The sequence below is a fragment of the Rhinoraja longicauda genome, chromosome 10 (genome assembly GCF_053455715.1).
Source record: "Rhinoraja longicauda isolate Sanriku21f chromosome 10, sRhiLon1.1, whole genome shotgun sequence".
NCBI lineage: Eukaryota > Metazoa > Chordata > Chondrichthyes > Rajiformes > Arhynchobatidae > Rhinoraja > Rhinoraja longicauda.
The window spans coordinates 34781541-34796021 of record NC_135962.1 but is presented as its reverse complement, the minus strand read 5'-3'; the positions used below and the strand labels follow the sequence as shown (position 1 = coordinate 34796021).

The 14481-nt window shown below is 42.2% G+C and overlaps 1 protein-coding gene across 1 annotated transcript; it reads left to right on the top strand.

The window, feature by feature from the left end:
• The first annotated feature begins 226 nt into the window (after positions 1 to 226).
• Positions 227 to 12243, top strand: dact1 (dishevelled-binding antagonist of beta-catenin 1). Its single transcript, XM_078406611.1, has 4 exons — positions 227 to 856; positions 2768 to 2900; positions 6227 to 6382; positions 8795 to 12243. The coding sequence occupies exons 1-4, from the start codon at positions 545 to 547 to the stop codon at positions 10705 to 10707; spliced, it is 2514 nt and encodes an 837-aa protein (XP_078262737.1). The 5' UTR covers positions 227 to 544; the 3' UTR covers positions 10708 to 12243.
• Positions 12244 to 14481: the final 2238 nt, after the last annotated feature.

The following is a 14481-nucleotide window of genomic DNA, read 5'->3' as shown; positions in this document are numbered from 1 at the left end:
AGCTTTTTGTGATTACTCTCGTAATTCTTCCCTGCACTCTTCATTTTATGGATTTTAAATGATAAGAACGTTTTAAAAGAAACACGAAGCGGCACTATTTCCGCAACCTTCTGCTTTGAAGTGTTTTGAGTTGATTTTTTATCTCCCGGAGGAGAGGACCTGCCCCTTTAACAAAGGTGGTGTCCGGGCGCTGTTTGATGTGGCCGCTCAGCTCCACCAGCACAGTTCGATCAGAGAATTGGAGAGGCGGGCGCGGACTCACGCACAGACAGACGCGTTTGGTTGCCTCTGTATTTGAGTCAGGAGGGAGGGAGAGCTGTCATCGGCCGGGGTTGCTGCTGCTGCTGCTGCTGCTGCCACCGCCGCCTGGGCAACATTGAGAGGAGAAGAGTGTAGTTTGTGATCCTCATCCCGGGGAAAACAGTGGATTAAAAATAGCCCTTGCATCAACGGAACAAAAGAACACTGCGGGGAAAGCCGCCGGGGGATTGTTGCAAGATTGAACCCGAGCTGTTGCAACAGACGGTCGGTCGCTCGTTTCACGATGCCTGTTAACGGGACTCGGCATCCGATGAAGCTGGAAGGAGAGTCCCGGAACCGGGAGAAGGCAGAGGCTGAGAGCGACCGCAGTCGGACCCGGGACCGGTTCGAGGCCACCTTGGCTGGACTGGGAGAGCTGGATTTCTTGAAGCACAGACAGGAGTACTTGGTTCGGGGTGCAATGGAATTACTGAAAGCCTCTGAGAAGCCGGCAGCTCTGAAAGACGAAATAAGAAAGGCTTCTCAAGGGGAACTATATTTGACCCCTGAGGAAAAGCAATTAGAAGATAACATCCTCATGTTGAGGAAACAATTGGTGAGACATTGAAAAGAAGCTCTTTTATTGCAGTAAAGAAATATTATTAGTGTGTTATTCTTAGTGTGTCAGCGGTACATGTGTGACATTAATTGTACATCTCCCCCCCCCAACATTATCCTATATTTTCATTAGCTCCTTCAGCGTCATACTCTGCAACGTGGCTGGTAAAATCGCACTAGTAAGACCATTGTAGCCAAACGGAATCCACCGTTCTCAAGGACATTGTCGCATTGCAAAAAACCGAGACTTATTTTACCGGTATATAAGTCTTTTAATGGTTTCCGCATTTACTTTGAGTGACCCTGTGTGCCATGTTAATTGGTGATTTACGTACAACTGAATTTCATGATCCCACTGAACAAGCAAAGGCAGAAAAAAAAGTCACGGGTTTAGTTGGGAGTTGGAACTTTTTTTCTCGGCCCGTTGTCTGCAGATTCTAGGATTGTAGATGTGTGCGTGTAACAAAAACACACACACACACACACAGAGGACTAAGTGGATCAGTTTACATTTGCACAGAGTAACAGTCTAACAGAGTAACATTCTGTTGTAGAAGGCGTATTATAGAGGGAGCTGGTCGTTAATGAGAAATTGCAACTCGGGGCATTTGCTACGAGTTCGACTGGTCTTTTAAAACGATAAGAGGAGTCATGACTTTTTACAACAAAAAATGCAATAAAACGACTTCCTGCTAATGAAATAACAGCAAAATACTAATCTCTTCCTCGGAGGAGGTCCAGCCGTAGGGTTTAAAGCCATTTGGTCGGTTGTAATAGACATAACTAACTTTACAAGCAGTCTCCTGCAGAGCTGGGAGCTGGAGCCTCTGTTTATATTACTGATCAGCTGACAGAGAGAGAGCTAGAGCGGACTGGTCTCTTTCTGTGCAGTGTGGCTGCGTCGTTGCTTGAACAATGGAACGGGCCGTCGCTTGACAAAACTGTGTATTCAATCACACCCAAATTACCGGTAGAGCGGCGGTCGTGACCGAATGTAAATGTTATTGGGCCTTGGCCATTTAGCTCCAAATTTCAATATTAATTTTTTTTTAAATGAGGGGAGGGACCCGCAATCACTTGGATCGGTATTTCTAGGTGTATTATAGATAATTCGGTGGGCCTTGGGATAAAATGTCATGTCAGCGCTTTTAAAAAATGAGATGAATTCAATCAGCGGGGAGTAACGCCCAGATATTGTGTGTCAATTGCTAATGATTCACCGGTTTATCAATGACATTGAACTTCTTGTCCCCTACAGAACGATCGAATTCATTGCGGATATTGGCCCTGAGGTTTATTTTGGGGGGTTTAAAAACATACATAAAAAAAAATATAAAAGCTCACATTGAGGACGAATATCTGCAGAATAAAGTTCTGTTTAAAATGCAGGAACAATCATCGCTAGCCATTAACTCCGACAATCCTGTGTGCATAAGATGGCCCGCTGCCAACAATGAAAAATGTTCCCCTTTCACGAATTTCATCTCTCGCGTTTGAATCGAGTAACTGTAAAGAGTATTTTCATTTTCGTTTGTCGCTGTTTTATTGTAGGAATAACTAACTGCATTCAATGGTTCCCTCGTGGGACCGGCGATATTTAACGATTTTTCTTTCAATTATGTGAACAACTTGTTCATGTATTCTAGAATTTCCAAGAGAAAATATGCCGCAGATATGATTTAAGCAGGGAGTGGAATGATTTACAAATTAACCCCTGTTGAAATCGGCGTTGAATGCTGGCCTTTTGGTCTTGCCTGGAACACACCTGTGTTCGGTGATGTGAGTGCGGTAACGTCAGTACAAGGGCAGAATTAATAGCACTTCGCATTCGCCGAATTACGTGGTAAAAGACTGAACGACATCTAGTTCTGCAATTGATTAAAAGGTATTTGCTGCTCTATCGTTTCAGAACTGTTTGAGGAGGAGAGATGCTGGCCTCATTAATCAGCTGCAGGAACTGGATCGACAGATCAGTGACCTTCAGCTGGATGCAGAGAAAGATCCACATAACAACCTAGAAACGGACAGCAGACCCAGTTCAGGTCAGTCTGCTTATGGTGGACATCTGGATATGCATATCAAAGGGTGATTTACATCAGTACGACCACTTACATACCCTTGGAACACTAAATATCCCTTCCTGCTCTCAAATCTATTTCCTTATCCATTAGATCATGTTGTATTAAAACCCTGGTCTGGAATTTGATGACAAATTCAGCACAGCAGTGATCTGAGAAATTTTGCATTGTCCCTTATTTTTTCCTTTGTGTGCATGGATTTCAAAGCCATTAGACATGAAGTATTGATAAGCTGTTTTTTAACCAAGTTGTCAGGGTGCAGTTACTTTAGCTAAACAGTTTGTTGTCCAGTTAACAGAACTGTCATCTGACAGCCAGTTATTTTTCCAAGAACATAAATAATACCGTTCACATAATCAGATTATCTCAGAAGGGAATTGCATCTGAGGTCTATGATTTTATCTAGACAAATGTAACAGAACGATCTCCCACAAAAGACGATGGGTTAACAACATACTCTTAATCTGTTATTGGATGCCCAGCATACCAAGAGAATTCTTTTCTCTTCAAATTATTATAAAATCTATTATATTGCAGCAAGGAAGGTGAATGTAATTTCTGACTAACATGCCATCTGATAAACCGCAGTACTTCCATGCCACGTTAAGTGGTCAGGTTCTGGATCATGAACTGGTGACCTTCTGATTTGGAGACTACTTCGAATTACATTTTTTTTCCTTTATCCCTCTAGTTTTGGCAGGGTATTCCACTTTAAAAAAAAAGCTGTTCTGCTTTGGGTTTCCCAATGGGTTAGTAGATAAGTGTATTGTCCTCTGTATTAGTAACCCACCCAGAACTATGGATCTGGAAGGTGCATTTAAACCTTGCTCTGTTTCATTAACTAATACCCACCAGGACTGGTCATGGAGTTATGCAGTACAGAAACAGACCCTTGGGGCCAACTGTCCATGTCAATCAAGATGCCCCATTTAAGCTAGTTCCATGTGCCCGTATTTAGCCCATCTCGTTCTAAACCTTTCCTATCCTGTTTATGTGTCTAATAAATGCTGTGATAGTACCTTTCTCAATGATCTCTTTTGGCAGCTTGTTCCATATGCTCACCACCATTTGAGTGAAAAAGTTGTCCCTCAGGTTCTTATTAAATCTTTCCTTTCTCACCATTAACCTATGTCCCCTGGTGCTTGATTCCCCTACCCTGGGTAAAAAAAACACTGTATTCACCCACAGTGCATTCACTGATTGTGAACAAGGCCTTATAGGTTATAGCAAATTTGGAGTATCAAGTAGACTTGTTAATCCTGACCATGGTCCCTTGCAGACATTTATTTATGTCAACTGAGAACTGTACAAAAACTGGCTCTTGTTTCAATGTTTCCATGGACCATTGGCCTCTTCTTCAGGAAAGAGAATTGGGAAAGGTTGAGAAAATGTCCCAATGCACACAAATACTAAGCAGGTAAAGATAATTTCAAGAATTGTTGACGTGTTTGGATTGCTCTAAATGTTAAAGCATCAAGGATGAACAAATTTGTTTGTATAAAATACTGCAAAATAAGTAATGTGGTTACCTTGTGGATACTAGGCATTTTAAAAGTTAATGTTTGAATATACATCAAAAGCTATTCTTAAGCCGTTTGATTGGTAAGAACTTTTACAAATGAGTACATCTATTTTTTCCAGTTCTTTCTTTTTTGCCATATTGAGCGGTAATCTCAGTTTGTGTAAAGTGGATGCTGTGGCACAGAAATAACCCATTAGGCTTATCTTCTCTGTTCTGTTGCTCAGCCAGAACAATACAAAAGTAAACTCATTAACTTGCTATCTCCACCATTGCCCTCTACTTGTCTCTGCTTCAGCATTTATCTAGATTACTTTCAAAGGTGCATTGGTTTTCCATGCACTGACAATATCCCATATTTACAATATTTCCCTAACTTCTACCCCTGCTTCCTTAGTTCCAACTTTACAATAATGTTCCTTTGCTACTGATGTCATAAACCAGGAGATCAAAATCTTTGTAGAAACAAGGAACTTCAGATGCGAGTTTACAAAAAAAGACTTCCAGTCCTGGTGTAACTCAAAGGATCAAGCAGCATCTCTGGAGAACATAAATAGGTGATGTTTCACGTTGTGACTCTTCTTCAGACTGATTGTGGTGGGGGGGAGGGGGGAATGAAAGAAAGCTGGAAGAGAGGGGTGGGACAAAGCCTTGTGGGTGTAGGTGGATCCAGGCGAGGGGTGTTTTTGAGAGGCAGATGGTTGAACAAAGGCCAGAGATGAAAACACTGAAGGTGTGAGACTAAAGGATTGAAGAGTTTTGAACTGTGAAGCTAGAGGAAGGAATGTAGGGGGAGGGGGACAATAGGTGGGAGCCCAAGTGGGGCACAGGGGAGGTGGTAAGGGTGGGGTTTATATTCACCTAAAATTTGAGAATTCAATGTTCATACCATTGGGTTGTAAACTACCCAAGCTGAATCTGAGGTGCTGTTCCTACAGTTTGCACAAACTGGAAGAACAGCACTTAATATTCCACTTGGGTAGCTACAACCCAAACATATGAACATTGAATTCTCCAATTTAGGGAACTTCAAGCCCTCCCCCCCCCCCCCCCCCGCCTTCTCTCCCCTGTGCCCCAACTGGATTTGCACCTATTTCGCCTCACCCCCTTTCCCCTTCCATCTACATTCCTTACTCTAGCTCCACAGTTTGCAACTCTTCAATCCTTTTGTGTCACACCTTCGGTCTTTTCATCTCTGGCCTTTGTCCAACCATCTGCCTGGCAAAGCCACCCCCCCCCCCCTCACCTCCATCCACCTATTATTTGCCATGCTTTGTCCTGCCCCTCTCTTCCAGCTTTCTTACCCCATCTATTACTATCAGTCTGAAGAAGGGGCCCGATCTGAAACATTACCTATCTATGTTCTCCAAAGATGCTGCCTGACCCTTTGAGTTACTCCAGCACTCTTTTTTTGATTAAAATCATTGCCCATTTGTTTATCATTGTAAGAACGTTTTTATTAGAAATTTATTTTTATCATTAAGTGAAAATGATCCAAATATTTCAAAGTTACACCCAAAATGAAGCCCAAGTTCTTTCAGCTTTAAATGAAGCAAATGTTAAAAAAGTTTGAACTAAACTTCCTTTTCAAGAAATGCAGTACCCGAATCAAATGTGAAGACCTAAAATTCTCAAACTGCATTCTCTTGAGCAATACCGCGTCATGTACACAAATTAGTGTGCCTGAGCGCTAAAAATCAAGTAATTTATAACAAATTTATGTGAACTGGCTAAATAGAAAATTTCAACTTGCTTTTTTAAAATTTACCAGGGTTTTACGAACTGAGTGATGGAGCCTCTGGATCACTTTCCAATTCCTCTAATTCAGTTTTCAGTGAGTGTTTATCTAGTTGTCACTCCAGCACCTGCTTCTGTGGCCCTCTGGACGCATCACTGAACATCACGGATGGACGGCCCAAGTCAACAGGTAAGCGGCCTGTGAACTGGACGTTAGGATTGGGAAAAAAATTGTCATTAATCATAAGTGATAGGAGTAGAATTACGCCATTTGGTCCATCAAGTCTACTCCGCCATTCAATCATGGCTGATCTATCTCTCCCTCCTAACCTCATTCTCCTGCCTTTTCCCCATAACCTCTGACTAATCTTGTAATGTGATGGAGAGTTCAACTAAATAATACACAGATGCCACCATGTCAAATAAATACTTGTTTTATTTCAGTAGATGAATAATGAACTAGCAAAGAAGATGGGCATCTTTGTCCAGCTGGTCGATTTTGATCTGACAAATAGGGAGAGAGGGGGGATGGGGTGGAGGGGGGTGGAGGGGGAGGGGAGTGGGGAGAGAGGGGAGTGGGGGAGGCGAGGGTGCTGCACCAATGCAGGAGAGGTTTGGGCCCAACGGGTCCACTTGGTCTAGTATTCAATAAATATTTGAGATTTATATCAGTAGCTGAATATTGGAGAGGCAAGGAAGAAAGATATTTTTGTCCAGCTTGTCCTTTTGAAGACTATCTTTGATTGGACCATTTAATGGCTTAGGCTTTTGATTGCAAGTCTCTGTCCAAGGTTAAACTAGTCCCCTCAATGCTGGTTCATGACAGGCAATTAATTTATATAATTATGCTTGGGTCTGGGGAAATCATTTTTGTCTCCGAAACACCTTGGGTTCAGAAAGAACACCTATTTGGTCCCGCTTATAATCTATCTAGATGTACTTGGAGAGCGCCACATTATGTGGAATGAAAATCGCTCCCTGAAAACTTCCTAATGAAACTTTAGAACCATTGCAATGGGGGACGTAGATGCACGTTTTTAATATAAGCTCTTTATAACGTGCAAAACTCAAAATGATGGAGAACTCAGCGCATCGGGCAGAATCTGTGGAGGGAAAGGATAGATGACGTTTTGGGTTGAGACCGTTCTTCAGACTGAAAAATAATCTGGAAGAGGGACCCGTCCTGAAACATTGTTTGTCCATTCCCTCCACAGAGGCTGCCTCACACGCATTGTTCTTCCAGCATTTTGTCTTTTGCTCAAGATTCTAGCATCTGCAGTCACCTTGTGTCTCTTTACAATTTGGATTGTTTCTGAAAGTGGTATCAAAATAAAATGATCATTCCAGATGTTATATTTTTGGAAGCATATGTGCTTATAATTTCAATGTAAGGGCTTGGGTTGAAGTCTTTCATTTCAAATCAATGAGCATAGGTGAGTGCATAAGCCTTCCATCACCACCGGGAGCAAGTTGACATTTGGCACTTTGGATTTCTAACATCTTGTCCTGTGTATTTGGAAACAGGGACTGCTACAATGCAAAGGCATAAGAGTGGCTGTCATATTCTTCACACAGAGAGTGGTGAGTCTGTGGAATTCTCTGCCACAGAAGGTAGTTGAGGCCAGTTCATTGGCTATATTTAAGAGGGAGTTAGATGTGGCCCTTGTGGCTAAAGGGATCAGGGGGTATGGAGAGAAGGCAGGTACAGGTTACTGAGCTGGATGATCAGCCATGATCATATTGAATGGCGGTGCAAGCTCGAAGGGCCGAATGGCCTACTCCTGCACCTATTTTCTATGTTTCTATATTCGCTGCCACGTGGTAATAGAGTGGATCTTGAGTTGGTTGATCAAGCTCAGATGAGATTGTTTCCGTTACTGTATTGCTAGCTATGACTCTATCTGGCCCACCACTAGGTGTTCCATCTTAGACTTGATTAGTAAATCCCATGCATCTGAGCTAAGGAATTCTGAGTATTTCAAGTGCCATATTAGGGAAAGGAAGACAAAGAGCTTGGCTGGTACTCAAAGTTAGTGCTGAAGTTATGCCAAAGTATAGGCATATACTATGGCACTGTTCCTCAAATGACATAAAACAATCTCTATATCCTTTGAGTTAGATTATAAATATGATTTTGAAGAATAAAAGTTAACCCCAGTGTCTTGCCAAACACTTATTCATCAACATTACTTGGGGAAAAATTGATTCGCTTTTGCTATCACACGTTTGTAGAAGCTTACTATACATTACGATATGCATGTTGCAACATTAATTTAACAACTGTAAAACACAGTGACACACGATCTTAAACAGCCAAATTGTGCAAACAAATAACTTGCAAGTCAACAACAGGTACCTTTTTTTACATGGTAAAAGTCCCAGGATGTTGTATGTATTCATTGCAATTTAATCGTCGTTTCTTTGGATGGATGACCAAAAATGTTGGGAGCTGGATTTTGAGGAGCATCTTTGAAGTACAAGTATAAAGGAAGAGAGAGAGTGTTGTTTCCAGGGGATCTGGGAGCATGGCTCTACCTTCTGCAAGACTGCGACATTGAAGTCAATGAATTGAGATGTTTGACTCCTGTTTTCTTATTTGCAGAGGATTTAATTGGCTGGAGGGATTATGGAGAGGGGCTGCTCGAATGCCAATATGCCGGCGTTGTTCGACGTTCGTTCTCTGCACCCTATTCCAGTTCACTTGATGTGGTTGCCGACATTCACCCCAAGTATCAGTGTGACTTGGTTTCCAAAAACGGTAGTGATGTGTATCGGTACCCGAGCCCTCTGCATGCAGTAGCTGTACAAAGTCCAATATTTTTCCATCCTGCAATCGGGAGCGTTAAAGAGGAAGGGGAGAAGCCTCCTCGTGATGTGAGTGCTTCACCAATGGCACTGGAGTGTGAATCTGAAAAAACTGAGCCCACTGTTCCAGCCCCCCAGGTCAGTTCTTGTCCAGTTGTGCACCCTTCTACAATGAAAAAGCTGGATAATTATATACTCGGCCTCCTTCAGAAGAAAATCCCGCCTCTTAGAACCAATAAACCAAGGACCAGCCTCAACACAGATCCTCTGAAGGGGATCTTGAGGCAAGGTAGTATCTGTGCCAAACAAACAGTGGTGCCTGTTAACACCGATTTGAAAGTGCGAAGAAATCTTCATACCCATTGTCCTGCAACCAATGGCTCTGAATGCAGTGTGGCATCACCACAAAGGCAACTTCCAGGCAGTGAAAATAAACCAGAACAAAATAACACACAGGAATCTAAGACTGAAGTGATAAGTAACCGAATAACAGTTCAGCATAGCGTTATTGAACAGCAGAGTAGTAGCTTGCCTCAGAAGAAGACCAATGTGGTGACCAATGGACTCACAAAATGTCCTGTGACTTTTGATTATCAAGAAGGGAATGGTGAATGTGGCACATGCACACCAAAAGATCATTCTCATCAGCACGTCACAGTGCATGAAGAGAATGTCGTGCAACCTCCTAAAGCGGCGTTTCCCAAAAAAACGTCAAGACCGCTGCTGGCTTCCTTTCCCGTGGAGGAAAGACCACCACTGAACGCCAGGAGTGAAGCATCGTCTGCGCACAGTTTGGAGGGTACTGGGCAGCTGGTGAATGTCCATTTCATTCCAGCTAAGCAGCAGCAGCAGCAGCAGCAGCAGCAGCAGCAGCAGCAGCAGCAGCAGCAAGTGATGAAATCCCGTAAAGGCACCAAAAATTTAAAGGTTAGCAAATTTAAGAGTTCAACTTTGAAGCCCAGGCCCCACTGTGAAGCGCCTCTTCAATCAAACGTTCAGAGCATAAAACAAAAACCTAAAGCCACTCCAAGAAAGTGTCATTTTTCTGACGACGTTGATCACGTGAAGCGGAACGCCAAGCGGCCTGTGTCCAGAGTGAAGAAGACCTTCTACACCATATCTGAGAACAACATTGTGGGTAGACAGACTGGGGCCAAATCCACCAAGTGTAGTGGGCAGGCAAGGGAAGCTGTCCTGGTCAAGCCCAGGTACAAACAAAGAATTGATTACCGAAAGTGGAGGACCACTGCCGAGATGACCCGTGAAGAAGCATTAAAACGCTTCAGAAGGCGCAACAGGAAAGAGGTGCCCTGTCCGCTGCCTGGTACGTACTTGCAGAATGGTGGCCTCACTGCTCTGAGAGGAAGTGATTCAGAATATTCAGCTGAGTGTGAATCCTTGTTCCACTCCACTGTGGCGGACACCAGTGAGGATGAGCAGAGCAACTACACCACCAATTGTTTTGGAGATAGTGAGTCGAGTTTGAGTGAAGTTGATTTCGCCGGAGAATCCACTTCATCCAGTGACTCTGATGAAAGTGGTGCACTGGTCTGGCCACAGTTCACCCAGTCTCAACCTGCACAACCATCGACTGCCGATTTAAAGAAGTCTCCACCGAAGGCCTTTGTCAAAATCAAAGCATCGCACAATCTAAAGAAGAAGATCCTACGTTTCAGATCGGGTTCACTGAAACTAATGACAACTGTATAAGAGAAGCAGAAATTTGTTGCTTAGAACTCCAAATGACACAGGATCTTATTTTGAATTGTACACTCTGGATTTTAATGATTCAGTTGTCAGAAATAAGCATGTAAGTTTTGAATTATCAGTATTCTGTGCATGATATTATTGTTCAATATTAGCTCCATATTGTACACTGCTAATTGTATATATACTACCTGTATATTAATACGTTGTTTCATGCTTTAATAAATTGTTTTACCTTGAATCTTTAAACTGTTTTGTAATTAACTGTACTTTTCCCCTTTACATCATGCATAAAGCAAGTAAAGGTTTGAATTGATTAAAATTCAGTCTGAAACTGTAAATGTTTGAGGAACCAACAGAGGAAGGTAGAATACAGATAATCAAAACTGGTCTCTCCAATACCAATGCAGTATTCCGAAGATTAATTTAATCAGTAAGTAAAAAAATTATGAAAAAGCCATAGAATAAACATAGGGCATCTAACTGTCCAAGTGTGCACTTTCCCCCCCCCCCCCCCCCCCCCCATGTCATCTTGTCTAATCTTGCTGTTCTATCAATGAACTATTGAGTATTATAATGCAGGGTTGAAGTGTCCACATCCTTAATGTGGAACCTGGAGTACTCAAAATTCTTGAGCTCGGATGCATGTGCATTGTCAATCATTCTTGCTCTAATTGAGTGCCTGATGTTTTGCTGCATTCAACTTGTATTCCTGAACTTTTCAGCAAATTATTTAAAATCCTCTTAATTTCTGGAAGCTGTGTTTCATTTGCCCACTTTAAAAAGCCTCTGATATTTGCACCGTCAAATGCAGAGTTGGATTAATTTGGGCTGACTGTCAGTGAGTGCAATAGAGAAAGTTAGCCTTGGGGAATTAGCTTCAGCGATCCAATGTGCTCAGGCACATGGGCTGGATTAATTGGATTCCTATTTCTGATCACCGTGTGTCTCCCTGTTGTGAAGCTAGTTGTGGATTAATAGTCGATGAACGCAAACTGAACTTGAGCAGTTGGTATTCATCAAAATACAACGAAGAAATGTTTTTAAGGGTTAACATTTGGACAGTTTAAAATATGAATCTTTATTTGTTACTGTGTTTTAAAAGTAAGGGTGATGTATTTGTGATGGAAATCTGTAAGAGTGCATTAGCCAGTCTAATGCTTACGGGAAGCTTTGTATTGTATTTTCAGTAAGACTTTGAAGCCAGGTTCTCTCTATCCCCTGAACTGGATGCGAAGAAGATCCAGTGAAGAAGGTCATTAGTTCTCTCTTGACCATTTATCCTTCATCTGGACACTTAATTCCTTGGGAACTGCCTGCAAACAATTTGGTTGTAACATTTTCTATATTATAATGCTTCTGTTGCACAGGATGTCCTGTGGTCATGAAATGTTTCATAAATTCCTTTTCCTTTTTGTAAAATAGTTTCAAGGTGTACTTGAAATTGATCTGGACCAACTGTCTTCTGTTCACCAGAGGAGAAAACCATGTGGTCCCTCAAATCTGCTCTGTCATTTCAATAAAACCATAACTGGTCTTCTATCTCAAGTTCATGTTTCTGTGTTCCCTGATGTCCTGTCAATCACGCTGGATATATCCTCTATTTGGGGAGAGAAGTACTTCTCATCAGTGGGTCATTTGTATGCGTGTGTTCTGATTCCACTTGCTTCATATCAAGTAGGTACGAATGCTAGCAATATTTATTACATTAACTAAACATAGCACAAAAAGTAAGGAAATTTGTGTTTGGTAGATTATTTCTTTGTTGTAACAATGCTTCTTGGCAATAAATCTTATACCGTTGGAAAGCCTGTTTATTTCCCTTTTAAATGGTGCCACATTTGTAAGGAACATGCATTTGTGGGATGAGCAGCAGAGCTGAGTATATGGGTTGCGCCCATGAAAAATTTGCCAAATCTTCTCTGCCAATGCCAAACAGCTTATTCTGCTGTTGCTATTGACTCTTGTTTTGAGCTTCTGGTACCCCCAGGTGCTGACAAGAATGGGATGCCATCCCACAACAGTGTGTGACCAGGCTGGTGACCAGCATGAGGAGGAGGTGCCAGGCTGTTATGGCTGTGTATGGTTCTTCCACACGCTACTGTGGCTCCTGTTTATTAAATGAATAAATTGTTAAATTGCCAATATGTCTTGTTTCTTCAGACTTCAATCATCCAATCCACCAAACAACACCGAACAAGAGTCAATGGCAGAATAAGCTGTTTGGCATTGGCAGAGAAGATTTGGCAAATTTTTCATGGGCGCAACCCATATACTCAGCTCTGCTGCTCATCCCACAAATGCATGTTGCTTACAAATGTGGCACCATTTAAAAGGGAAATAAACAGGCTTTCCAACGGTATAAGATTTATTGCCAAGAAGCATTGTTACAACAAAGAAATAATCTACCAAACACAAATTTCCTTACTTTTTGTGCTATGTTTACATCTAATATTACACACAAAGCATTGGATTCATCGTTACATTTCTCTCTGAAATGGAATAGCAATAGAGATTAAAGCAAAATGGGGAAATTAAGCCTAATTTCTACTTTACTCACGACACACTAGGAATTGCAGATGCTGGAATTTTGAGCAAAGCATAGTGCTAGAGGAACTCAAAGGGTCAGGCTACATTTGTGGAAGGAATGGACAGACAATGTTTTGAGTTGGGACCCCCTTCAGAACTTCAATGTTTCCTCCTGCCCAGGCTGGCTACCGTTGCTAATTGTTCCACCTCGAGAACCACCATCATTGTCACAGATAATGGAATATACTGTAGATGTGAATTTAATGGAAGCCTTGTAATGCGCACACATTTCATCACAGTCTTCATTCTAAACATACCAAATGTTGATTGGTTGAAATGCTTTGCTACCTAAAGATTTTCCATAGTGTAAGAAGTTCTAACTTCTTTACATCGGCGAAACCAAACGCAGACTCGGCGATCGTTACGCTCAACACCTTCGCTCAGTACGCCTTAACCAACCTGATCTCCCGGTGGCTGAGCACTTCAACTCCCCCTCCCACTCCCAGTCTGACCTTTCTGTCATGGGCCTCCTCCAGTGCCATAGTGAGGCCCACCGGAAATTGGAGGAACAGCACCTCAAATTTTGCTTGGGCAGCCTGCAGCCCAGCGGTATGAACATTGACCTCTCAACTTTAGATAGTTCCTCTGTCCCTCTCTTCCCCTCCCCCTTCCCAGTTCTCCCTCTATCTTCCTGTCTCCACCTATATCCTTCCTTTGTCTCGCCCCCCTGACATCAGTCTGAAGAAGGGTCTCAACCCGAAACGTCACCCATTCCTTCTCTCCTGAGATGCTGCCTGACCTGCTGAGTTACTCCAGCATTTTGTGAATAAATACTAAAGGTTTTCCATAAAACCATTGGAGAATGTTGTATAGTGCTCGACAAATGAATAAGGCTGTTTTATTCACTGGCTCCATCTTTCCCCTTGGTAATATTTCAAATAAAAGCTGTAGCAATAGGTATTTGGTCTGGAGTTTTGTTCCAGGGCACACTTGTCATTGTTTAAGCTCCCCTGTATAACACTATCCTATTCTGTTCCTGCCTCAGCTGATTTGATGCTGCATTTATCATCTTTGTAACTCTGTCCTATATAATTTGAGGCACTTGTGCATCGCCTTCCCTGTTCATGAGTGTAAGGCCATTCATCTACTCTGTTCTTTGGATGACGTAACTACAGTTAAATTAGATTTTTTTTTTTCATTTTCTCCCTTGCCTTTCTTCCTCCCTTTTTCTCTAATCTTTAGCACTGT

Coding starts and splice junctions, on each gene's coding strand:
- dact1 (XM_078406611.1), top strand. CDS start 545: ATGCCTGTTAACGGGACTCGGCATCCGATGAAGCTGGAAGGAGAGTCC. Junction 857..2,767: donor TCATGTTGAGGAAACAATTG/GTGAGACATTGA, acceptor CTATCGTTTCAG/AACTGTTTGAGGAGGAGAGA. Junction 2,901..6,226: donor GGACAGCAGACCCAGTTCAG/GTCAGTCTGCTT, acceptor AAAATTTACCAG/GGTTTTACGAACTGAGTGAT.